Raw genomic sequence first — 27,970 nt, forward strand, 5'->3', positions numbered from 1 at the left:
AAAATTTCAACCCCTTTTGGACCCTTATAGGGTATGAATTTTTAAAAACGCTGAAATTACTTTTCTCGTATTCTAATAATATGTCAGTATACAAAGATTCAAGTCCCGTACTTACAAAAAATATTGACCTCCATACAAATTTTCAACCCCTTTTTCACCACCTTAAATGTTGAATTTTGGAAAACGCTAACAATGGTTTTCTTCTCTTTTAATGAAATAACTTTTTACGAAGTTACAAATTCGTAGGTTAAAATAAAATATAAACCCTATACAATCTTTCAACCCCGTTTTTAACCCTTTTAAGGGCTGAATTTTTGAAAACGCTGAAATGACTTTTCTTGAGAATTAATAATATGGCTTTATACAAAGATTCAAGTCCCGCAATCCAAAAAATATTTGATCTCCGTACAAACTTTCAACCCCTTTTTCACCAACTCGGGGGATGAATTTTTAAAAACACTGAAGTTTGTTTTGTTGTTTTTTAATTTAATACCTTTTTGCGAAGTTTCAAGGTCTTAGCTTAAAATAAAATTTGCACCCCAAGACAAAGTTTCATCCCCTTTTTTACTCCCTTAGGAGTTGAATTTCCTAAAACGTCGCAATCCCTTTTTTTTGCAATCGGATATTATGCCTTTCTAAAAAGTTTCAAAGCATTTGTAATGGATTTAAACTTTCAACCCCTTTTTAACCCTGTTAGGGGATAAATTTTTAAAAACGCTGAAATTACTTTTCCTGTCTTATAATAATATACCCATATACAAAGTTTAAAGTCACACACTCCCAAAAATATTTGATCTCCATACAAACTTTCAACCCCTTTTTCACCACCTTGGGGGATGAATTTTCGAAAACGCTGAAATTAGTTTTCTTATTTTTTAATATAATACATTTTTACAGAGTTTCAAATTCCTAGCTTAAAATAAATCTTGAACCCCATACAACCTTTCATCCCCTTTTTAACCCTTTTAAGGGATGAATTTTTAAAAACGTTGAAATTACTTTTCTTGAGTTTTAATAAATATGGCTTTATACAAAGACTCAAGTCCCGCACTCTCAATAATATTTGATCTCCGTACAAACTTTCAACCCCTTTTTCACCACCTCGGGGGATGAATTTTTAAAAACGCTGAAATTAGTTTTCTTTTTTTTTTAATTTAATACCTTTTTGCAAAAGTTTCAAGGTCCTAGCTTAAAATAAAATTTGCACCCCAAGACAAAGTTTCATACCCTTTTTAACCCCTAAGGGTTGAATTTTCTAAAACGTCGCAATTACTTTTTTTTGTAATCGGCTATTATGCGTTTCTAAGAAGTTTCAAAGCATTTGTAATGGATTCAAACTTCCAACCCCTTTTTAACCCTGTTAAGGGATGAATTTTCAAAAACGCTGAAATTACTTTTCCTGTCCTATATACCCATATACAAAGTTTAAAGTCACACACTCACAAAAATATTTGATCTCCATACAAACTTTCAACCCCTTTTTCACCACCTTGGGGGATGAATTTTCAAAAACGCTGAAATTAGTTTTCTTATTTTTTAATATAATACATTTTTACAGAGTTTCAAATTCCTAGCTTAAAATAAATCTTGAACCCCATACAACCTTTCATCCCCTTTTTAACCCTTTTAAGGGATGAATTTTTAAAAACGCTGAAATTACTTTTCTTGAGTTTTAATGATATGGCTTTATACAAAGACTCAAGTCCCGCACTCTCAATAATATTTGATCTCCGTACAAACTTTCAACCCCATTTTCACCACCTCGGGGGATGAATTTTTAAAAACGCTGAAATTAGTTTTCTTGTTTTTTAATTTAATACCTTTTTGCAAAGTTTCAAGGTCCTAGCTTAAAATAAAATTTGCACCCCAAGACAAAGTTTCATCCCCTTTTTTACCCCCTTAGGGGTTGAATTTCCTAAAACGTCGCAATTACTTTTTTTTGTAATCGGCTATTATGCCTTTCTAAGAAGTTTCAAAGCATTTGTAATGGATTCAAACTTTCAACCCCTTTTTAACCCTGTTAGGGGATGAATTTTCAAAAACGCTGAAATTACTTTTCCTATCTTATAATAATATACCCATATACAAAGTTTAAAGTCACACACTCACAAAAATATTTGATCTCCATACAAACTTTCAACCCCTTTTTTACCACCTTGGGGGATGAATTTTCAAAAACGCTGAAATTAGTTTTCTTGTTTTTTAATATAATACATTTTCACAAAGTTTCAAATTTCTAGCTTAAACTAAAACTTGAACCCCATACAACCTTTCATCCCCTTTTTAACCCCCTTAGGGGTTGAATTTTTCAAAATCGCTTCTTATCTCTTGTACACTTTACAAATGCAACCTAGTGTGCAAATTTCAACTTTCTAGCTTTTGTAGTTTCGGCTCTGCGTTGATGAATCAGTCAGTCAGTCAGTCAGTCAGTCAGTCAGTCAGGACACTTGCATTTATATATATAGATGACATAATGTGACATCTGATTTACTCATACACATATTTAGGTAAAGAGGTTTAATCATAAGTGGCCTATCACTTAAAAAAGTACTTAAGACATGCAACCTATGATTATAAACATTGGTAATACGTATTCGACATATTAAAACGATATTCCATAGATATTAAAACTGTTTATTATTCATTAAGGTTGATATAGAGCTACAATATTTTAGAATAGTTATGCGTTACTCTTCCTTACGTCTACAAAACAGTTCGTTCACACATAATGGGCAGTATAAACGTCGTAAGTCGCATTCATGGGCATCATTTTCAAGACACCAATAGTGACGGCAGCAATCTTCACAATATCCAGTTGATTTCATCCCTTCATCTTTAAGAGATATAGCCTCACGAGGTAGTCCTTTGAAGAACATGTCAACGTAGATTGTATGAGGAAGTTTCAAACAGTAAAACGTGGACCGCATATTTTCTATCTAAAATAAATTAAAACAATATAAACTGAGTGTAAATAATCACGCTGACACGGAAACGCTACAATAACATTATAATAACTTTACTTGATCCAAAACTGGATAATCATTTTCGAAAAAATCGTATGCCTCTCTTATAAGACCAATAACTTTCACCATTGCAATATGGTACAATGATTGTGGATTTTTCGAGAACAGTTTTTTAATCGCGTACTTCTTGGACAGCATTTTTATTACTTAATTACTTAAGATTCAAAGGTGCAATGCAAGAGCTAACAATGACATATATTACAATAAAAACAAAATCGAATCGCTTTATCGTCAAAATACTTATGTTTTTTATTTTGTTTTAAAGAGGATTTATGCATAAAGTTCTTTACCGGTGTTAGAATGGTTTAAGAGCAAAATGTAACAAAATCCAACCAACATATTTTTTTAATTTTGACACTGTTGCTTTTCGATTTTAGCTGTGAAACTAATATGACTGACATACCATTAAATAGAGTTTTTATAGCAATGTCATTTAGAGTGGTCACGCCTTCGAAACTAAAAAAAAAAATTTAGAAATTTTGACTTACGTGTTTTTTTACAGAAATGATAAAGATAGAGACTCATTAATTATTTATAAAACGATTCGGACGAACTTAATTAATGAGGATGAGTATGAGTATGAATTTAATTTTAATGTTAACAAAGACTCCATAGCTCTCCTTAGTCTTACCGTGCTAAAAATACTCCGAGGCCTGATGATGATACAGACAGTGGTCTTTTAAGTCTTTTTAACTTTGTGATAAAACAACGCAACTTAATTATATTTGAAAATATTTAAAGAAAAATACAGTCAGAAATTCGAAATTTTGTTATCTAACCTCTCTATCACTCTTGCATATTCGAGCGATAAAGAGGCAAATAGCTGAGTTTCGATTTTCGCACTTCCCGATAGGCCCCTTTGTAAACATTGATGTGTCTATGTCAAATTATTAATTGTCTGTGAAAACTTGTTAAAAAAAGTTTAAAGCAAAGGCGTAGGCAAAGAGTAGTATAATATGTATATATATATCTGGTCAACCAAATCTTGTCAGTAAAAAAAGGCACGAAATTCAAATCTTCCATGGGACGATATCCCTTCGCGCCTACATTTTTCAAAATTGCCGCCTTTTTCTACTGTCAAGATCTGGTTGACCAAGTATACCTATATAGCGCTGGCGGTACACCGAGAAATTCAGTAAAATGCTGCAAATGATGTTAAAGGTATGAAAATCGGTACGATTGATCTTTAGAACATTTGAAACAAACCCGAAGCACCAACAAATAAAAAAAAACGAGAGGAGTTATGACGTCATCTTTTTTTTGTAAAGAATAAAAAAATATTGTTTAAAAACCTATCGTGTTTGGTATTAAACGAAAGGGCTTTCTGAGCCGATTCCAAACATATATCACATCATTACATTTCAGTAATTTTTTTTTAATTATAATATAAATAATTTTCAAAACATACCAATTAAGTTTGGGTTTCTCCAGATACAATACGGTAAAAAATTTTTTTTGTAAAATATACCTCTAATCTTATACCTAATATCCTCATATCTAACCCTAATAAAGCAATTTTGAAATTATATACATTTAGGTTTTTTTTAATTTTTCAATGGTACATAGTCTATGAATCTCTCAATTAAATATTTAAAAAGAAAGCATAAAATTAATATATAACGGTTTTTTTCAGAAAGTCGCTTATATCTGGGAATCTATAAGTCGTAGTAAAAATTGTCTATGTAATAATTAAGAAAGAATTAACCGAAAAAACTCACCTTTAACGTCCCCCCTTTCCCGAGTTCTCCACCCTCCACTCATCTGAACTTTTTCTTACTTAAAGCTTAGATATTACCAAAGGAACATGTAATAGTATTTTATGCAACTGTTGTTTAAGAGAGGTCAAAAAAGGCGAGTGGCGTGAGTAACAATAACAACAAACAACAACCGACTCAGTTAAACAACGTTGCATACAATACTTTTTCTACGACCAAGCACTTTGAAATGCAATGAAATAATAATAAAAATGGATGATGATGATTGTTTCATGTCCTAATGTGATAGGATGTTCAGTGCGTGGGATTCTTAAGGGGAACAAAAATTTTATTATTTTGCGCTACGACGCACGGTTTAGGAGATACAGCCCTATAAATATTTTTCTTCCTCTTTTTCTTTTTTTTTCTTTTTTTGTGTTTTTTAAATCTTACTTAGGAATTCCTTAAAGGGGAACGAAAATTTGATTATTTTTGCGCTACGACGCACGGTTTAGGAGATACAGCATTATAAAGTTTTTTTTTGTTTTTTTTTTATCTCTTTTTTGTTTTTTTTTTTATATTAATTAGGGTTTCTTACAGAGGAATGAACATTTTAATATTTTTCGTACGACGCACGGTTTAGGAGATACAACCCTATAAAAAAAATCTTTTTTTTTTTGTTTTTCGTGTTTTCTAAATATTACTTAAGAGTTTCAAAGGGGAACGAAAATTTGATTATTTTTGTGCTACGACGCACGGTTTAGGAGATACAGCCCTATAAAGATGAAAATAATCGTACCATTAACCAAAACATGTCTATGGTTTACTCATCTGTCAGAAATGACAATTAAAATTAGGTTGGAAACAATGTATTCCATACAATATTTTTTAAGTGGTGATTACACGAAGTATCGTAAAAGTGCCAAAAAGATACTGCGTGTATGCACAAATATTTTTTTGGGGAATAGACTAAAGACTTGTCTTGATAACTATAAGTTAGGGGTTTAAAGGTGTGTGCACGACCCTTTAAATGACAAATAAAAGTACGGGAGTAGAAAAACCAAGTTTCAATACTCTTATTTTACCCGAATGACATTATTACTCGTATTGAGTAATTCGGCAAGGCTATTATTTAGTGTCCGACCGAAGGTTCGGTTTCGGTTTCGGTTTCGGCCAGTTTCGGCCAAAAAATCATGTTTCGGCTGTAGTTTCGGTTTCGGCCAAAAAACGGCCGAACCTTTCGGCCGGGCCGAAACTTACGAAATGGTACTTCGGACAAAGACCAAAAGTTGGGGAATAAGTAGGACAACAATATTAATACCTACATATAATGATTCATGTATATTAGGCACAGAAATTAATTGGTTTATTATAAAACACAATTCCACTAATGAGGGCGCCACTGGACGGTTGACGCAGTCTTAAGAGGCTGTCAATACCTATAAGTGAATGAGATAGCACTGTCGCATGGGCCATGGGCAAGAGAATAATAAGAAAACTAGCCTCACTTTTTACCTCAATTTACCATTGGTTTGTGTTCCACATGTCCTCTACTTCAGCTTAGCCTTTGGCCTCGCTGCGCCATGCTCGGCCTGCGGTCTCGCTTTTTAATACAATGGACATTGGTTGGAGTCTGTGCTCAACTACTTATCCTGAAGCCTAGCACGGCTTTGACTTCGCATGAAAGTTCGCCTCAATGGGGCACTTCGGACTTTTAGGCCCAGGTCAAGATCGGTACCCGGCCTTGCGATGCGATATTGTTAACAAAAAATTTCGCGCTCGCTGCGCTCGCGTTTTTGGTTGACCCTGTATCTACAGTCATGTTAGCTTGACTGGTGAATGAATAGAGTTAGACCAAGAAAATTCTGCAATGATTTTGATAGCATACGCAACTAGTGCAAGTGTTATTTATACGTCATAATTTCATAGAAGTTTTGACCTTTAAAATAACACTTGCACTGCGTGTGTTATCAACTTATCAAAATCGTTGCAGAATTATCTTGGTCTAACTCTAGTAATTTTCATAAAAAACTGCTTAAGTAACATCAATTTCAAGGACATTGGGTGTTGACAGCCCCATAATATGTGTGTAAAAGCGGTTTTATGACATTTTTTCAACGATTTTAACAAGTCTACAAAAGTTTCGGTTTCGGTTTCGGTTTCGGCCGAAACTAGAGCCAAAGCCGAACATTCGGTTTCGGTTTCGGTTTCGGCAAAAAAACATGTTTCGGTCGGACACTACTATTATTACACTTTGTAAAATTGAAAAATTAAAAAAAAATCCTAAATGTAAATATTTTCAAAGTTGCTTTATTAGGGTTAGATATGAGGATATTAGGGATAATTTGAGGTATATTTTACAAAAAAAAAAATATGATATTGTATCTGGAGAAGCCCAAACTTGGTATGTTTTGAAAACTATTTTTATTATAATTTAAACAAAATGACTGAAATGTAACTAAAGTCCGTCAACCAAATCTTGTCAGTAGTAAAAGGCGGCAAATTTGAAAAATCGCGGGTTAGCAACACTGTGTTCGAATAATTCCAAAATGCGTGTCATCTGTGTTTTATCTGTGGAATGTGTATCGTGAACGACAGCCGTCACCTTATTTGTTTTCATTTGGTTTTCATTCTGAATCGTTTCTGTTTCAAGAGATATTTCTGCTGTCACCATTAAATACCAATACATTAAATAAGAATAAGCAAAGCTAAGGGGCCTACAATGTACAATCATGCTCGTTGATGGTAAACATTACTAAAAATTGAGGTTATGACAAGTACATACTGGAAGAACTCTTTCGAACTTTTAAGATTATGTTCAGTTTTTTTGTTTTAGGGTTAAAAGGCATAAATAAAATTAAAACGTATGCCTAAATCTATCCAACAAGACCATAAATTGTGTCCTGGAAACCGTCCATAGGCCCACATGTCTAATATTTTCAGCAATCAGTTGTGACTATTTACAAAGATGCAATAGAATACTACAGAGTATTATGTATTATGCTTGGTTGAAGTGACCCGGTAACATTGGTAACTTCATTATATTTTTTCAATTAATGACCTGAATTATAGTGTAAGCTAAAGTGACCCTTATCTTATTTACCTTTAAATTAAATAAACACCCAAATATCAGTTGTTTTATTTTTAATATGTAATCCTATTGTACAATATATACCAATCAAAAAAATTACACAGGTATGTCATATTCATCCAGAAGAGTACACTAATTTACATTAACAAGTGGCATATTATATTGTAAATAACAAATATATGCACTATCTAATTATCTGCATTTTGATATGATTTTATTTTAGTAAACATAGAAGACATAGATAGGGAACAAAGAGAATATAAGCACTACCATAGGGAGTTGTTTTTGATATCTTCAAATTTGTTCATCATTTTGATTAACATTGTTTTAACATCGCTTTTAAATTGTCCGTCCATGTTTCAAATTTTTTCAATAAACCGCGAGTGCAAATTTGAATTGACGTACGCAGGGCGCGCTCAGCGGAAAAAAAAAATCTTTTGGTTCGATGTACATTGCTGCTATTCTTAGCGCAATACTGCTCTTTGAGTGTTGCCCTACTTTAGTTTGCTTTACATTGCTACTGACAAGATTTGGTTGACGGACTATATGTGATAGCATTGGCTCAGAAAGCCCTTTCGTTTAATACCATACACGATAGGTTTCTAAACATTTTTTTTTTATTTCATACAAAAAAACATGACGTCATAACTCCTCTCTTTTTTTTTATTTGTTGGTGCTTCGGGTCAAATTGTTTCAAATGTCCTAAAGATCAATCGTACCGATTTTCAGACCTTTAACACCATTTGCAGCATTATACTGATTTTCGCGGTGTACCGCCAGCGCTAGAAGTGGGCAGCAAAGAGTAGTATAATATATAGGACAGTCGGCAGTCAACGTTTGTTCCTAATAAATATAACATTGATGAATCAAGGCGGTTTGTTTAAAGAGGGCCTGCCGCGAAACCAATTTCGTTATCTGCCACCATTAAATTTCGCTCGTATATGCAAGAGTGATAGAGAGGCAGATAACGACATTTCCCCCATCCCCCTTTGGATGGTTCTTGTTTGAGTTATAATGTCACTGTATTGAGGACTCAACCTTTCCATTTTTAAAGTGTTTTTATATAGACATGACACTGGCTACTGTAGTAAATGCCAAAAAAGAAAAAAAAACGCTGTTATAGTAACGAAAATAATAAACACGTCAATCGGAATAAACAACGTAATATCCAAGAAAAAATGGCAAAATAGTATATGATAAATATGTAAAACATCATTAATTATCGAATTAAGATTACATACAACTTTGTGTAAAAAAAATTGAGGCAATTATACAGCCCGATTATACGGGTTACATCTTGAAAAAGATGATTATCTTGGAAAGAAGAGTAAATATACATAGGTGAACATAATGGTGAACAAAGGTATAGTAAAATAGGTAGGGACATAATTCAGGGTTTGCTTGTCTGGTCCACGAATGCTGTACCTATCACGACCACGGCACGGCCGTCTCCTGCTAACTTTTCGCTATAATAGTAAAATCATAGGTCTAATACCTATGATTTTAATATTATAGCGAACAATATTTCATGTTCATGATCTCGAATTTAAGACTTTAGCTTAGATTTATGGCGTGCGGCCTAGCGCGCGTTGCCTCTATGAGGAGCTGTCAAAGCGTTTTATATCTGTATGCTTTTGATGATGCGGATCAGCATTGTTATCCAGCGGGGCAAGCGGCCAGCCTGCAGAAGGGCACCCTACCGCACTTGGTAGGTCACTACACTCACTACCAGGATTTAGGGCTAATAATTTATTTATAAGTTTTTAATACCTTTAAACGAGCAATTCTTGTATATTTATTTATTTATTTATATGTACCTATATATATTTCGGGGATCTCGGGAACGGCTCTAAACGGATTTAGATGAAATTTGCTATATGGAGGTTTACGGGGGCGCAAAATCGATCTTGCTAGGTTTTATCTATGTTTTTATCTATGTGCCGGACAGGTACGTGGGGCGCAGGCGGCGGCCGCGACTGCTGGCCGAGTCGCGCGGGCGCACCAACCTGCTAGGTCTGGCGCCACTGACGCGCGCTATTCGGACCCTCAATATAATAGCGGAAAATATTGACATATTCTCATGCTCTTTGACTGAATTCACAATATCAACATTAAATATATTATGTTATAGACGTAATGGCTTACTTTAGATATGTATGGTTAATAGTTACACTATTGTCTTAGGTTTACCTGTAAAGATAGTTGTAAGTGTGGAAAAAAATAAATAAAATAAAAATCTCTGGGAAAACGCGCATTTTTGGGTTATTATATGTTTCCCGAGCAAAACTCGGTCTCCCAGACATTAAGTTTTTAATTTAAGTGTTTTTATCATGTTTCATATTTAAACTTACAGATGTGAATCGCCAGCAGAGTTTTTGGAGAGGTGTGGTTTTCTTATTTCCTGTTACCAACCTTAAACACCATACCTATTTAAATATCAGAAAATAATAAAGTGAAGAAAATTAAATAAAGTTGAATGCTTAAAAACTTTAATGTTTTATTAAAATTAAACGAAAAAAGAAGTGTAAACTGAAATAGATCTATTTTTTTTATTTGTAGTTGAATAACATATATGTATTTAGTCTCCTTTAATTAAAAATCATCTCTGAGTAGATACATATTAAACAATAGGTACTTTTAGGTCTTGGTAGTAATGTTAGGTCTTATGACCTACTGTATTTGACTATATTACTTACCAAGACCGGAGCCTGACCTGTCAGTCACCAACTATTTTGATGCTCTTTGTAGGTAGCATCAAAATAGTTGGTGACTGACAAAGTTACCAAGTTACTAAGGTAGTAGGTATATAGTAGGTAGCAGTAGTAGGTATATAGTAGGTAGCAGTAGCGCAATATTTAGTCAAAATATTTTGACTAATTTAGATTATTTTTATGCCAAAAAAGTAATACAAGCTATTCATGTTCCACTCATCATCATGTTCGGACTTTTCTGAATATGTGGTTTACGAAATGTGTTAAGGTACAACTTGTGGTTTATTAACGTGGTTTAGAAATAGGCAGCTTGAGTTGGGAGAGGTGATGAGTAAATTGTTTCATTTTTTTACAATTTTGAGCGTTTATAGGAGAATGTGTGGAGCAAGCATTATTTGACGTGTAGGTGTGGGTTCAACAAAAAGATCGCTTGTCAATAAGGCATTCTTGCTGTTAAAATTCAATTATTAATAGCCTTTATCGACCATCAGCAATGTAGTCCCTTTTTGATTGATGGAAATTGTCACGTAAGTTCCACTACTCGCCGCCGCATCGCCTACAGCGCATTCGTTGGTCTATCGCTCACAAGATGTCATTAATTCATGTAAACTTACGTACTGAAAAAAAAAAGTTTTACTCTTTGCTATAAATTACCCTTTCGCACGTCAAAAACTCCAAGATGGAGCCGAAGGTCATAGAGAAAAAAGTCTACATTTGGAATCATTATTTGTCAAAATTTGACATTAGCAATCCACAGTTAGGTGACAACCAAACCAAACCATTATAAACCTTAAAGTAATAATAAAACAAAGTTGTTTTTTGTTAAATTATTGTTTGTACCAAATGAACTTCAGCACTTGATGAACTTCAAATGAACTTCAACAGTTGAATTTCAAATGACGCGAAATCTGACAGTTGTACATGTCGAATAGGGGCCCAGTTTTCTTTCGCAAGTCACAAGTGGTTATAAAGTGAATGTCGAGGCAAAGTGGATGGCTCGTTATGTCAATGTGCTGACTTAATGGCGTCATTACGCGGGCCTGAATATTATTAATCACTGCCGTAAATGGCTCGTCAATTTAACTTCTTCAGTACTCAAGAAGCTAATAGCGCTGCTCGAAATGTAATATCGCACATTTCTCTTAATTACGATCACATCGGAATATGAAGTAATGAGATATGGAGTTACTATATTAAATTACTCCAGTCACTTTACGGTACTTATGGCAGATTGAAAATAATTTATAATAGCCGAGTTTTGTATTGTAACAGATTTAATATGAATCCAGAATTGTGATCCAAATATAATCCAACAAAATATCATTTTCTCAATAGGATTTTTATGACAATATCTAATTCAAGAAGTTTAATGAGCAAATTTATTAGTTTTATTACATTGTTACTAGAACCCGGGATATTATCCGCCGAGCCATAGATTTTCTTGATGTAGTAGATGTTACTTTTTCATCATATCTTCATTTTTATGTAGGTATAATAAATACAGGGTGACATTTAAGTCGTGATCAGTAATATGTTTTTCTAACTCCATAAACAACGAGCAATTTAATGCCCCTAAGTAAAATAAATGACAAAAAAAAAAACAAAAAAAAACAAAAACTTCTCTGATTTTAGTAAGAGTAGGGCTTAGTACGACTTAAATGTCAACCTGTATAAATTGAAAAAAAAAAACGTATTTATTTGTGAATAGCTTTATCTAGTCAGGTTTATATTTAGGTACCTTATATTATACGACGACATGCCTCAATAGTTTAATGAATTACAGACTATGCTGGCTTGTTATCCTGCTTGCCAGTTGCTGGGGCACGTTCAGCATCTTGCGAGAAGTTTTGGACCTCTATACGCAAGGCTCCGTGTCCTACTCCGTAGACACCAACTACTTGTCCTGGAACACGCCCTTCCCGACCGTGACGCTGTGTGAACAGCCGGATTTCGATAGGCTGAGGAGTTATTTAGCTGCGTATGTTTTTATACTTCATTAAAAAATATTGAGGTAAACATTTGGAAAAGGGGACTTGGTTAATAATTCAAGATAGTTTTCTTTTTATTAGCGAACTAAAAGCACAATTTTTATTGTCAGAATTTGGTTTTTTTTACCCGGGTAAGCGACCACAAAGACCAGATTTTTATTTTTGGGTTTTTATTACCAATTAGGCTGTCTCAGTTCTTCAGAACCTTTTAATAGTCATATATGGCCGGGGTTTTAAAATTTCCTTATTAACTTTACTTAAGTATAGAAACTTACAGATAATGATTAAATCTGAGTCTTACGTAAACTTACTTTTAACAAACCACATTTGCATTGATCATATCAATGAGCTCCATCTTAGGCTCTGTCTTCACTTTCCATCAGGTGTGACTAGGACCAATCAAGTCAAATACTTATAAATATCCGTGTTTTAATTATCAGGAAGAAACTGCCACCTACCATGTTGGCATTCTTCAGGGATGTGCTCTACTACAACAACCAGCAGTGCAAACAGTGCACCAACTGCAAGAACACGACCTGCGTCGACAATTACATGGACTACGTGAAAGACTACCGGCTGAAGTGTGAGGACATGTTGAACAAGTGCTGGTGGGCAGAGCAGCCTTACAATTGCTGTGACATGTAATTTATGATTAGATTGTGTTGTAGCTTTCTACAATTTAGGCTGATTGCATGGCCAGTTTGTAAATGTATTAGGTAATTCAAAATGGAGCGTTTTTAATACTTTGAATAAAAGATATCAGGTCATAACTGCGACAACAATAATAGAAGGCTATTCGGAGGTAAATCTTAAAACTTACATACGCGATTAAGTCCCGTTGTACAATTTAATGATGTGTAAAAATCGTGAAAGTTTAAATCAGTGTAATTCGGCTACGGTTCCTAAATAGGTACTAGAACAAAATCTTGCATTTTCTACACCGTTCCCACGAGACGGAAAATTGTTCAATATTCACTAACCTTTCTAGATCTCGCTGCTATCGAGCCCTTGGGTAAAATCTGTTGAAATCCGTTCGGTCAGCCGTTTTGTCGCTAGATTGTTACAAGTATGTCCATATCCATAACTACAAAAAAAGATTAAGTAATAAAGTAATAGTCATAGACTTAGAAAGCTAAGCATTAAATTCAAATCCCACCATTTTGCCTAATTGTCTTACAGCTTACAAATTACAGTGCTTGAATAGCTCTATCTATGCTTTGAATTATCACACAAATGTATTTGATGGGATGATGGGATACTAAGCAGACGTCTAATAGTCATCTTTAAATCTACAGATTGGTTGGCGATTTTTTTTAGTACTAGCAAAAGCAAAACCTATACATATACCTACTAATCCCATTCTTCAGAGTGACGGCACCTGTTGACGAAGAAAAATATTTTTCACCTCAGCAGCTCGAACAAGGGTACTTTGATTCTTCAAAACAGTGAGCAAAATGAGATTTTGCTCACTGAGTGAGACAAAATGACATTCAAGTGACCTTTATAGTCAAATGTGATTTCAACATGCGGGGTCTAATAAAAGTTCGAAATACTTGGGTTCTATTATCTCTGTCCCTTTCACACTGTTAGCATAAAGAAACAGACAAAAAAAGTTAAAACGACATTCAACGGTATATACACGGTTTATAATAGACCCCCGAAAAACTTCAGACCGCATCGTTCCAAACCACGTACGAGTATGAATTCTTAATAATCAATTAATAAAAATAAAGTTTAAGATTTGATAAAAACTGATAAAATACTATATTTTAGGTATTTTATTGTACAATTAAAATAATGAACTCAAAAAATACACAGATCATCACGCAAAATTAATTATTTTACTTTTAAGAATTTCTACCATAGTTGACAAATAAGTAGTACGTATCCGCAATTCGGACCGTATCTTACAAAGATTTTTTTTACAAAAAAAAGTTGTCGATTGAAGTGTCAGTTAATGTTTGTTATTTCTATATTATTTTACTGGAATTTATTATTACGTTTTGTTTTTGTGTTCCATTGCGGTAATTAAACTTAATTGTTTGTATATCTTAAGAAAACATGACTGCAGGTATTGATGAAGATGGATTACATTTTTCAAGTTGTCTAATAGGTATGTTCTCACTGCTCAGGTGAAAACTGTTGTGTACTACACAAGATCAAAGTTATTTACATCTCGTGCGCTTTTGAGTCCCTTACTACGCTCAAGATTCTAAATCTTTCGCTGGCACGGGACTCAAATAAGCACTCGAAGAAATATCAAACTTTGATCACTTGTTGTACAAATAACTATACACTATGATTTATCTGTTGATCTAAAATAATACCTAACCATTACAGAAAAACATGTATCGTCTCGTTTATAGATTTAGTCCTTTAGAAACGGAGTACGGACCGTGCTTTACGTTCAACTCGCGGCTGACAGGCGATGGATTTGTCAGGTACATCAACAGGACCACCGGCCTGCCGAGCCTCGTGTTCACAGCTAGTCGGTTGATTACGGTTTGTAGAAGTTTTCACCGAGAAATACTAAATAAAATCGCGAAAATGTTGGCATTTAAAAAAAAGGAATGAACTTTTTCCTTCCAGTTGCGTATACACGCACCTGATGACGTGGTATCCGTCAAAGTGGAGAAGATAGTGACCACCGACATTATGCCCCTCGTGTCTGAACTCAATGCAACATTGAAGGTAGGTGACAACTTTTTAAATCAATAAACAACTATACCTAGAGACAAACCAAAGAAAGTCTGCAGCGCTAGATTAAAAGTAGTTTTTAAAAATCAGTATGCGACAACACCACAGAAAATGGATTAAATAGTCTTGATACTTGTGAAATTTCTACCATATTTACCGTCTATGAAAAAATTAAGCTGTATGCACAGCCTAATTTTTATGGTAAAATAAATTTCATTCCAACAATAGATGTCGCTATTAATATGTAGACATATACTAATATTGATAAATAATATTGGGAGAATGTGACATTTGGCTTCATCAAAATTAATAAGCTTTTGTAATATCCGCGACGGCGGTAAATAGGTACAGAGAGCCTCCCGCGAACACCGAAGTTCTCAATATGCGAGCATCTTTCTCTTTTACTCCCATTAAGGCGTAATTAGATTAACAGAGAAATTGCCCGCAATTTGCGAACTAAAGTTTTCGGAAAAACGAAATAAACCATTAAAACAATAAACATATATTAAAAATTAATTTTAGCTTTAACTAGTAGGTACCCATGCCGTGAGCATAAGCATGGAGGTTGTGGGTTCGAGCTCAAAACACGGCTAGTACCAATGAGTTTCTCGAAATGTTAGAGGAAGTTCATAAGTATGCCTATACCTATTAGGTGTGTTCAATTTGCTGTGAAACCTTTGTCTAAACCAATATTATATTATCTAAGTAGGTACATATGGTGAAGTATTAAGATGTTTCATTCCACTTACCCGTCATCAACTCCAAATTTTGTAAACATTGTCGTTTTTCAGCTTGAATCGCCTCGTGCTGACTTTTTACAAGTGTAAAATTATTCGTCATGCGGAAAAGTAACTCCCGCACGCCGGTTTTGTAAGGTTTCACCATGTTTATTCCGTTCATCACAAAACACAATGAATATTTAAACGATTTTGACAAACACATACTATAGTGCATGACGTTTACTGACTGCTTAAAAACATTGCCATATGTAGTTTTTTAATTCGATGTCAAATTATTGCGCTGCAGACTTTCTTTGGTTTGTCTCTACCTAAAACAGTTTAATAAAATATTTTAAAATTAAAGTTGCTCTCATAATCTCAGTTGTAGGTGTGTATGAAACGTTACTCTAAAGAGTGAATAAAACGTATGTTTTAGTACTGAACCAAGTAGGTACAATTAATAATAAACTGTTGGGAAATCATTACGTTTCCACAGTCGGAAGCAATAACGAGCGACATGACTATTCACCGCTTGGACCCACTCCGACGCGGTTGCTTGCTCGTGCGCGAGAAGCCGGCGTTTGCGCAGCACTGGCCTTTCCAGCGATACTCATACAGCGCCTGCGTGCTGTACTGCAGGGCTAAGCTCCAAGTCGACCTGTGTAACTGCACTCATCACTTCATGGCCAGGCTAAGTATGTTCCGTTCGCGCAGATCTGTGTTTTCCAGCACTGCTGTAGTACCATGCCATACAGGCCACCTTTTGTAATTATGCATGCATCTCTAAATGGACAAGTTTAGTTTTAGATCCTTCATAATTCATAGTCTTTATTATGGTTAGAGTATTATTAACCTAAGGGATAAGGCGGTGATCAGAGTTGGGCAGAATTTATTCGAATAACGATTAACGATTAAAATTAACCGATTTAATCGCGAGCGACGATTAAAAGTGGCGATTAATTAGTTTTATTCGAAGAACTTCGATTAACATTAGTCGCGATTAAATTAATCGTCGACTAATTTCCGCGATTAATTTTTTCATTCGAATAATTATTCGACTAATTTTCTCTCGATTAATTTTAGGAACCATCGCCCACACTTAACTGTACATCGGTGGACCTTATGCCTTTTGTAATAAGGTCTTTGTTGTTTTATAGGTTTCAGGGAGTGCAGAATTCGAAAATGATGACAGTTTTGGAATCCGACATGTTTGCCGTGCACTTTAACATAAAAGTCGCCATAGGTGTCGTTTTATAGGTTTCAGGGAGTGCAGAATTCGAAAATGATGACAGTTTTGGAATCCAACATGTCTGCCGTGCACTTTGACATAAAAGTCGTCATAGGTGTCGTTTTTAGGGTTCCGTAGCCAAATGGCAAAAAACGGAACCCTTATAGATTCGTCATGTCTGTCTGTCTGTCTGTCTGTCTGTCTGTCCGTCTGTCCGTCTGTCCGTCTGTCCGTCTGTCTGTCCGTCCGTATGTCACAGCCACTTTTCTCCGAAACTATAAGAACTATACTGTTGAAACTTGGTAAGTAGATGTATTCTGTGAACCGCATTAAGATTTTCACACAAAAATAGAAAAAAAACAATAAATTTTTGGGGTTCCCCATACTTCGAAATGAAACTCAAAATTTTTTTTTCATCAAACGCATACGTGTGGGGTATCTATGGATAGGTCTTCAAAAATGATATTGAGGTTTCTAATATCATTTTTTTCTAAACTGAATAGTTTGCGCGAGAGACACTTCCAAAGTGGTAAAATGTGTGTCCCCCCCCCTGTAACTTCTAAAATAAGAGAATGATAAAACTAAAAAAAATATATGATGTACATTACCATGTAAACTTCCACCGAAAATTGGTTTGAACGAGATCTAGTAAGTAGTTTTTTTTTATACGTCATAAATCGCCTAAATACGGAACCCTTCATGGGCGAGTCCGACTCGCACTTGGCCGCTTTTTATAGGTTTCAGGGAGTCCAGAATACGAAAATGATGACAGTATTGGAATCAAACATGTCTGCCGTGCACTTTGACATAAAAGTCGTCATGGGTGTCGTTTTATAGCTTTCAGGGAGTCCAGAATTCGAAAATGATGACAGTTTTGGAATCCAACATGTCTGCCGTGCGCTTTGACATAAAAGTCGTCATGGGTGTGGTTTTATAGGTTTCAGGGAGTGCAGAATTCGAAAATGATGACCATTTTGGAATACAACATGTCTGCCGTGCACTTTGACATAAATGTCGCCATGGGTGTCGTTTTATAGGTTTCAGGGAGTGCAGAATTCGAAAATGATGACAGTTTCGGATCCAACATGTCTGCCGTGCACTTTGACATAAAAGTCGTCATGGGTGTGGTTTTATAGGTTTCAGGGAGTGCAGAATTCGAAAATGATAACAGTTTCGGAATCCAACATGTCTGCCGTGCACTTTGACATAAAAGTCGTCATGGGTGTCGTTTTATAGGTTTCAGGGAGTGCAGAATTCGAAAATGATGACAGTTTCGGAATCCTACATGTCTGCCGTGCACTTTGACATAAAAGTCGTCATGGGTGTCGTTTTATAGGTTTCAGGGAATGCAGAATTCGAAAATGATGACAGTTTCGGAATCCAACATGTCTGCCGTGCACTTTGACATAAAAGTCGTCATGGGTGTCGTTTTATAGGTTTCAGGGAGTGCAGAATTCGAAAATGATGACAGTTTCGGAATCCAACATGTCTGCCGTGCACTTTGACATAAAAGTCGTCATAGGTGTCGTTTTTAGGGTTCCGTAGCCAAATGGCAAAAAACGGAACCCTTATAGATTCGTCATGTCTGTCTGTCTGTCTGTCTGTCTGTCTGTCCGTCTGTCCGTCTGTCCGTCTGTCTGTCCGTCCGTATGTCACAGCCACTTTTCTCCGAAACTATAAGAACTATACTGTTGAAACTTGGTAAGTAGATGTATTCTGTGAACCGCATTAAGATTTTCACACAAAAATAGAAAAAAAACAATAAATTTTTGGGGTTCCCCATACTTCGAACTGAAACTCAAAATTTTTTTTTTCATCAAACCCATACGTGTGGGGTATCTATGGATAGGTCTTCAAAAATGATATTGAGGTTTCTAATATCATTTTTTTCTAAACTGAATAGTTTGCGCGAGAGACACTTCCAAAGTGGTAAAATGTGTGTCCCCCCCCCTGTAACTTCTAAAATAAGAGAATGATAAAACTAAAAAAAATATATGATGTACATTACCATGTAAACTTCCACCGAAAATTGGTTTGAACGAGATCTAGTAAGTAGTTTTTTTTTATACGTCATAAATCGCCTAAATACGGAACCCTTCATGGGCGAGTCCAGCGAACAAGCGAATTTTGCCCGTAACGCAGTCTGGCTTCCGCAGCGGGCACGGCACGGCCACGGCGCTTGCGCATGTGGTGGACGACGTGCTGGCGGCCTCCGACGAGGGCTGCGGTACCGTTTTGGTCTTATTGGACTTTTCCCGCGCTTTCGATTGCTTGAGCCCTGAGTTGCTACTTGCTAAAATGCGTTATTACGGTATATCAAACACAGCATGCGAATGGTTTAAGTCGTATCTAACCAATAGGACCCAGTATGTAGAAACTGAAAATAGTGAAGGGGAGTTGCAAAAATCACAGGTTAAAGCAATAGAAAGAGGCACGCCTCAAGGGTCGATTTTGAGTCCAATTTTGTTCATCCTGTATACGGCGGATCTTCTGAAGTGCGTTAAAAATTGTAGGATACACCTGTATGCAGATGACACCCAGGTCTATTACTCTTTCAAAAGCTGTGACACAAAAATGGCTGAAAGTCTAATAAATCTGGATCTAAGCGCAATATCGCGATGGTCGGCTAAAAATACGCTCGTTTTAAATCCCTTAAAAACCAAATTCATGATCCTCGGAACTACCGGACAATGTATGAAAATTAAAGAAAATAATCTAATTGTTAAAGTTGATGATCAAATAATTGAACAGGTTAATGTTACAAAAAACCTAGGCATTTTAATGGATAGCGAACTACGTTTTTGTGAGCATGTCAATAATAAGGTTAGAAACGCATTTTATCGTTTAAAGACCCTTTATACTTTAAGGGAGCACTTGTCAGAAAAGGTACGAGAAACCCTTGTTGAAGCCTTAGTTTTGTCACACTTTAACTATTGCGATATAGTCTATGGGCCCCGGCTATATGCGAAGACCGCACGAACTATTCAACGGGTACAGAACGCGTGTGCTAGATTCTGTTACAACGTGCCAAAGCGCGCGCATGTCACGCCTTTCTTTAATGAAAAGAAATCCCTAAAAATGGCGGCGCGGAGGCATGTACATCTAGCAACACAGGTATATAAAATTGTTCAAACTCGCAGACCTGAGTATTTGTTTAAAAAGCTTAGATGGCCAAAAGATAAAGACCGAGGAGTTCGAAGTATGCATGTTAATAAGTTAATTGTACCAAAGCATAAATTTATAGGGTTCCAAGGAAGTTTTAGCTATCGTGCCTCGAAAATATGGAATGATTTACCACCCCCTCTCCGTACTAATATGTCATTACCAACCTTCAAAAATAATGTTAAAAGAATTCTTTTAAGGGAACAATAATGTGAACGATGATTAGTTGCATAACAATGTACACTTACCTAAATGTAAATCAAATTAAAGTAAAACATATTAGGGCCCCATTGCTGGACGTGAACAAATATTTCTATAGGTAGAAAATTGAAATTTAGATTTAAATGAACACCTACTTAAATGTTAATACAGGCTATGAAGGCATGTATTCCCCTATAGCTAGCAATTCATATTTTCTTTTATATACGCAAAGAGACAGGTACGGGCTGAAAAACAGCGCTGTGCAGTCACCTGACTCGCGGCACAAGCTGAGTCCCGAGCCTATTGTCGCACTTAAATAGTAGGTATTTATATGTTAACAAATAGTTCTAAATGTTATACCTATTAGATAAGTAGTTATTAATAGATGTATGTATACTTATCGCTACTTTACTGCTGCTGTAATTAATGCTTATTGCCCTTATAGGGTGGTTGACTGTCAGGTCAAATCAAGTTCTTTTTTTTTTCTCGAACTGTCGGAACGGTTAGATACTAGTGTATATGAAACGCACACACGACGTCACGTTCAAACTAACTTCTCCTTCTACATAGTTATAATTAAACATATATATATTTATACAGTCAGCAACCCTATTGGACTTATGTGCTTATTGTGTCTTTTTTCTTTTTCCTTGTTGTTTTATTTTGTTACTGTGTTTTGCGACAATAAATGACTTTTTATTTTATTTTTTTATTTTTATTTTAAATCTACACCCATCTCGACTTTTATGACAAAGTGTTTGGCTGCCATCTGCACTGCACGCAAGGCTTTTTTTTTACGTACAATAATGACCCACTGTCAACTTTCAATCGAGATTTAATCGAAAATTTATTCGATTAATATGCAGATTAATTCAATTTCAATCGTATGTTATGTCGACTAAATTAATCGCGATTAAATTAATCGCGATTAAAATTTGACGATTAACTTTTTTATTCGAATTAAATTAATAAAAAGTTAATCGATTAATGCCCAACTCTGGCGGTGATACACAATTTATGTTTTATACCTTGTCGCAAATCTGCCTTTAAGGTCCATGATAAAAATGTGCCTGTATTTACGAAAACAATTCCCGGCTCACAAAATATACTTTTGAAATAAATTAACTTAGACTGTCTATGTAAATGTATGAGCGTTACATAACAACTTACATTCTCAACGTGTAAAATAAGAAAATCTAGACGAATAAATGAACCCATGTTTAATTAATACATTAAGTACAGCACCTACGTTCTCTTAATTAGTACAAAGAACGTGTTAGCTTTGTACGAAATTAATTCAATTATTGGTGGAAATTAAGACTAGCACGATCTTTTTGATTACTTTTTCCAGTGTGTCTTAAAATCTCCCTATACATTTTCAGATGGATATGATATTTGCAACGTTTCCGGACTTGGATGCTTGTATAAAAATAAAGGTTAATTTGAGTTTTTAACAAATAAGCTATGCCTATAATGTATCATTATTATAAATGGTGAATTGATGTTGTAGATTGCTGTATATATGAGATGCAATTTTTTTTTAATTATTTACCGACGTTTCGAACCCTTGACGGGGTAAAAATGTTATGCACCATTATAACCAGTTTAAAATTATTTTATTCAGTGAATATTAAAGAAGTATTGTGGTAACCGTGGACATGATTATTAATTGCCTTAAATTTGTATTTTAGAAAAGATGCAGTCGAACACCAACTGTGGGTGCCCAATGGCTTGCGAGGAAATAAACTACAAAGCTGTGTATGTTTCATTTCAGTAAGTTTTTGTACCTACAAGTGCACTCAAATAAGCTATTCAATAATAGTTATTTTCGGTACAAGTGCGAAAAAGAGGAAATTCGAAACGAGTGGCGATAAATTAAAACACGACCGAAGAAAGTGTTTTAAATCGACACGGGTTGCGAATTACCTATTCGCACGTGTATCGAACAACGTTTTACAGTACATATGGCACTTTAAAGTTTCGACTTACGCACGAAAAGTGCTATTTTACGCACTAGTGCGGAAAAGTAGCCCCATATGTACTGTAAAATAATGAAACATCGGAATGTGTTTAACATTCATTAAACGTGATATACTTCGTTTAAATTTATTTAATAACGTCGCGCTAACTAAAGATTTCTCTTGTTCCAGCCGGGAGCCTAGTCCCGTTTCGAAAGAGCTAATAGCTCGAGGTTCCCGTGGTGTCGTAAGGCTGAACACTCTGCCAACGCTGCGAGTTCGCCGCCATGCCATCAGGGATAAGATGGCTTTAGTCGGTAACTAGGCAAAGCCCAGCGCACTGGTGGCCGATTTTGATCTCACCGTGAACCAATAAGTGATGCGCGATGAGTGCATAAGCCTTTAATTAAATGTGATCAGTGTGATTTATCTTTAAGGTCGTGTCAAAACAACATTGTAGCCTTTACAAATTGTTGAATTAGAATCGGCCCCAGCTTACAAATATTCAGCGCGAATTTTTTTTAATGCACTGTTTAACAAACGCAAAGCAAAGTGTATAAATTAAACAAATCTAACTCAAAGTGATAATATAACCTGGGCTATAAATAAGCAAGTAGGTAGTTACGTTATATAATAACTGCTTGTTACGAGGATAGCGAGATAGTAGGTTGTCCTAATAAAGTGTCTATAGTTAGAGCCTATTACTGCTGGCCCATAGACATACAGAGATCGGAACAGGCAGGTTGTTATATGTATTTTTAACCAACTTCAATTCCAAGAAGGAGGCGGTTCTGTAATCGGCTGTGGAAATTTTTTTTCGTAAGCCTATTTTACACACTCGCATTTCCATTCACAGTTTTAAACAACCCATTGAAGTCAATCATTTGATAATTTTTGCCACATAGCCAGAAATCACTGCTACGGGTTTCGGTGTAGCACTTGTAGAGCGTAACAAAGTGGTGATATTTTTTTTTTTTTTTTATTGTCAAAAAACAAGTTACTAAGTGGGTTTTGAAGTCCCTGACTTCTGAGCTAGGTAAAGACCTGTGTTACAGAAGTCAGTGTCCTCTCCTAGACAATAGAAACTATATAAGGAACATCGAATCTAGTATGACTTATTTATTACATTTCCCATTTTGAAATATGGTAGCGTTAGGTGTTTTATAAATTTTATTCTTAATACTGTTATCTTTGGTCCGATTAAATTTTTTAACATAATGTACTGAAATACTGAGCCCGTCAGTAGCCTTTTAGCAAAGTTTGTTCTAGCGATTTCCATTAATTCAACAACTATGTGTTGCCTGTCTCGGCGGGGTGTTTATGAAGTGGTAAAAACAGCTTAGCGACCACTTGCGTTTCATGAGGCTAATAATCGAGCGGGGACGTCGGTGTCAGTGATGTGATGTCTGAGAAGCCATAAAAACGATGACTTTCTTTTATATAGCTAGTTCATTTTATGTACGACTCATCAAGGCATATATTCAATGGCAAAAAGTTGCGTTAGAATGTGTTACATTCAATGGAATTGCAAGTGCATGACCTACGCTTTTACACATTGGGAGTGGCGTTACGTGCGAGCAAAGTAACTAAGAAGCTTTCCAATCAATGTTGATACTTCATTATCATAATTATCTAGAAATACAGGAGGCTGTTAGTACATATAAAATTAAACTACTACATATTAAGATTGCATTAAAGGGGGTCAAATAAAGTGTCTTTTAGGTTACAATCAATTAGGCATTACATACATACATACAAGAAAATTCCTTCCTTACGGCGTAATCAGTATCCAATCATGACTTGACATTAAAAGGATCATGTTACAAGATTACGCTTATTTACATCAGATAGTATATCTGTTCAGCAGGGCTTCGGCAGCTGCGTGACGGCTGACGGTCGCGGGGTGCAAGTCTTTTCTGTCATAACTCTTATGCACATGCTAGTGTTTCATATAAATTCCATAGTAGCAAAATCGTTTGGACAGTTCGAAAAAAGAAACCGATTTGACTAGTAGTCAAATGCCATCGTATCACTTCAATAAGAATATTATAAATGCGAAAGTAACTCTGTCTGTTCTGTCTGTATGTTACCCCTTCACACTTTAAATAACTTTTAAGCAAAAATTTCATTTTTGGTACAAGCTTTTATCGCTGACTGTACTTTTCTTACGACAGACAACTAATACTCATCGAGACAATTCTAAAAACCCCTAACACAATTAGGTTGCGTTGTTTCATCACAGAGTTCCTATGGCCACCTCCTGTCTCCATCATCAGATCAGTTCGACAGTACCATATTATTGTATTGTCATCAAAACTACATACAGCTGCCAATTTTCAAGATGCTATGATCCTTGGAAGATGGTTAAATTAGTTACCTTAGATTCCATTACATTTTAGTTACATACAGGTCGACCTAATAAAAGCGTGTTAAAAAAAACTGAACTGCTGAACCGATTTAGATGAAATTTGGAAAGATGAACAAAGTCAAATTCGCCTAATTTTATTAATCTTTAAACTATCTGTGCACCGCGAATTAATCGCGTATCTAAGTTTTAGGGTTTATTCCGACGTCCTCGAGACGTCGGAGGTAAATATTAAAACTTAAATACGTCGCGTTGTACAATTTATTAATGTGTAAAAATCGTGAAACTTTAAATTAGGGTTTATCTGTGCACCAACGGTTCATAACTACTTATAGGTACTAAAGATTTGGTAAACCAATTTAGTTGAAGCAAGTTTAATTGAACGTTCGCGTTCATGCTGGAAAGTTAACCCGGTCTCCTTGAAACTACCTAGGTACCTAAGTATCTGCACACAATCAAAATATCAAATAGAAGTGGGTACGGAATGCTTGGAATTTCCTCATGTAATTGGAACTTCACCAAATTGTGCATATTAATTAATATATACTCAGTCTGTAATTCAACTTATCTAGTTTCGACATTGGCATATCCAAGGTGGAAATAATACGTCAAATACCTATGTCTTACGAGTTAAAAAGAAATCTTATCATTCATTTGTTTGATAGATAGATAGTGCCTAAGATTATGAAATTGAGCATTAGGGCTCATTTAGACGGTGCGAGAACTCGCATGCGAGTTTCATTATATACATTGCGTCATTTGATCGGTCGGCTGGATTGATGTAACCGCAATGGTCCGCGATGTAACTAAAATCGTATACGAGTTCGTGCGCCGTCTAAATGAGCCCTAACGCTCCTGGGCGTAAGGAGTTTCCAGGTGATTTTCATTTTCTACTTCAACTGTACTCATAAAGTAGGTATATGGATTAGTTCCCTAAATGCCATCATTAGGGAAGTTTTCGAATAGTTCTCGAGACTGTTGGTGAAAGTTTTAAGTAGCGTAGCAAACTCGCGATGTTATTGGGCGTTTTTTTAATGTTGTCCCCTACACTTTTTTTTTCAAATTTGGGATTTTTTATGTTATTTCTACTCAGAATCACGAGCTCTTTCTATCCTAATAGGAGAAAAAAAGTGTCCTAAGGTTTTTATTTCCATTCCGTCACCATTTTTCAAAGACTTTGTATGGCGGTCGCGGAATGGAAAAATCGGAAAATGTATGGAAATTTTGGGACACTTTTTTCTCCTATTAGGATAGAAAGAGCTCGTGATTCTGAGTAGAAATAACATAAAAAATCCCAAATTTGCAAAAAAAGTGTAGGGGACAACTTTAAAAAAGCGGCCAAGTGCGAGTCGGACTCGCCCATGAAGGGTTCCGTATTTAGGCGATTTATGACGTATTAAAAAAAAACTACTCACTAGATCTCGTTCAAACCAATTTTCGGTGGAAGTTTACATGGTAATGTACATCATATATTTTTTTTAGTTTTATCATTCTCTTATTTTAGAAGTTACAGGGGGGGGGGACACACATTTTACCACTTTGGAAGTGTCTCTCGCGCAAACTATTCAGTTTAGAAAAAAATGACATTAGAAACCTCAATATCATTTTTGAAGACCTATCCATAGATACCCCACACGTATGGGTTTGATGAAACAAAAATTTTTGAGTTTCAGTTCGAAGTATGGGGAACCCCAAAAATTTATTGTTTTTTTTCTATTTTTGTGTGAAAATCTTAATGCGGTTTACAGAATAAATCTACTTACCAAGTTTCAACAGTATAGTTCTTATAGTTTCGGAGTTCTTAGAGTTTCGTTTGGCTGTGACATACGGACGGACAGACAGACGGACAGACGGACAGACAGACAGACAGACATGACGAATCTATAAGGGTTCCGTTTTTTGCCATTGGCTACGGAACCCTAAAAACGCCCTATTATACTTGTTTGCGATGTGTCACTCGCCACTTGTTTTATGATGCTGGAAATAGTTGACACGCCATAAAGTACCTACATGTTACAATGTAAAATAATGGCAAAGCTTAACGCTTGCATGAGTCGTCATTATAATTTTGATATTGAAGATTTAAATATGTTGTGTTGTGTATCTGTATCCACCGTCCTATCCTATTAGCACGAGCTGTATGTGCGAAATTTTTACATACAACCTATTTATAAATAAGTAGTTAGGCTATTTATAAACCCTCCCTAGCGTGTTCCAGATATCAGTTTGCAGCACTGTGTGTCTCTAATTATTATTTCTAGCACAAAGAAACCGCTGCAGGCTGCAGATTCGATAATAAAAAGGGATGAAACCTTTTTATGATTTTTATAGACTAATAGGCAAAATAGGTACCATAAAATCACCAAATAATAGACCAAGAGCTCCTAAATGTAGTCCAAAATTAACTCGAATATCGTCTTTCAGGTGTGACTATTATTCCAATGTCGTATTTCTATGGCAAGACAGTTATAAAAATGGAAGGAAAAACTCGGAGGAATCCAAAAAGTACACTGAAATTTATACTTAATTACGTATTAAACTTGTGAACCATACTTATAGTTATAGTACTGGACTATATTTGGGTGGTTTTACGTTAATTTTTTTAAGGACATCATTAATTTGACTGTATAATTACAGTGGACATTGGTGGTGTGGGTGGAGTATTCTTCGGAGCATCTTTACTTAGCGTTATCGAGATCGTGTACTTACTCTGCATTCGCCGCAGTCGCAGCCAATAAGCATCAGCAATTTGGTAAGTCACCCTCCTCTCCCTATTGTTCTAGCCCTAGCGTCAAAATCGACGCGACTCTTACGTTTTACCCGCCTTATTCTATGACACAATTTTTATAGCATTAAACTAAGACGGATTTCAATGAAGGAGATGTTAATTGTTCGTATTAGGTGTTATCTGTGAGAGTGTTGTTTGGAATTTAGAAATTGAAAAAAATATTTAAGTAAGTAACTTACTTTTTACTGGCGATAAATACGTTTAAACTTTTTTCAACCTGTTAAAAGAAATCGTGTTTATAAATATCCTAGTCCGACAAATAAACAACCAGTAATGGGTATACTGGTCCCAGTTAAAGTCCACAAAAACAATAAACTTTCGCAACGATTATTTCCCTGTAATTTA

General features: G+C 35.4%; 1 protein-coding gene across 1 annotated transcript in view; it reads left to right on the forward strand.

Annotated features, from left to right (window-relative positions):
* Nucleotides 1–27,970, forward strand: part of LOC134656599 (sodium channel protein Nach-like) — a 38,797-nt gene that overhangs the window by 6,686 nt on the left and 4,141 nt on the right. Inside the window, exons 2-10 of the mRNA XM_063512155.1 lie at nucleotides 12,303–12,497; nucleotides 12,948–13,148; nucleotides 14,874–15,009; nucleotides 15,097–15,198; nucleotides 16,420–16,618; nucleotides 21,897–21,950; nucleotides 22,206–22,287; nucleotides 22,665–22,789; nucleotides 27,475–27,589. Coding sequence (XP_063368225.1) covers nucleotides 12,303–12,497; nucleotides 12,948–13,148; nucleotides 14,874–15,009; nucleotides 15,097–15,198; nucleotides 16,420–16,618; nucleotides 21,897–21,950; nucleotides 22,206–22,287; nucleotides 22,665–22,789; nucleotides 27,475–27,575 — 1,195 coding nt within the window. The 3' untranslated portion in view covers nucleotides 27,576–27,589. The remainder of the gene's footprint in view (nucleotides 1–12,302; nucleotides 12,498–12,947; nucleotides 13,149–14,873; nucleotides 15,010–15,096; nucleotides 15,199–16,419; nucleotides 16,619–21,896; nucleotides 21,951–22,205; nucleotides 22,288–22,664; nucleotides 22,790–27,474; nucleotides 27,590–27,970) is intronic.

Source organism: Cydia amplana, chromosome 2 (assembly GCF_948474715.1).
Source record: "Cydia amplana chromosome 2, ilCydAmpl1.1, whole genome shotgun sequence".
Classification (NCBI taxonomy): Eukaryota; Metazoa; Arthropoda; class Insecta; order Lepidoptera; family Tortricidae; genus Cydia; species Cydia amplana.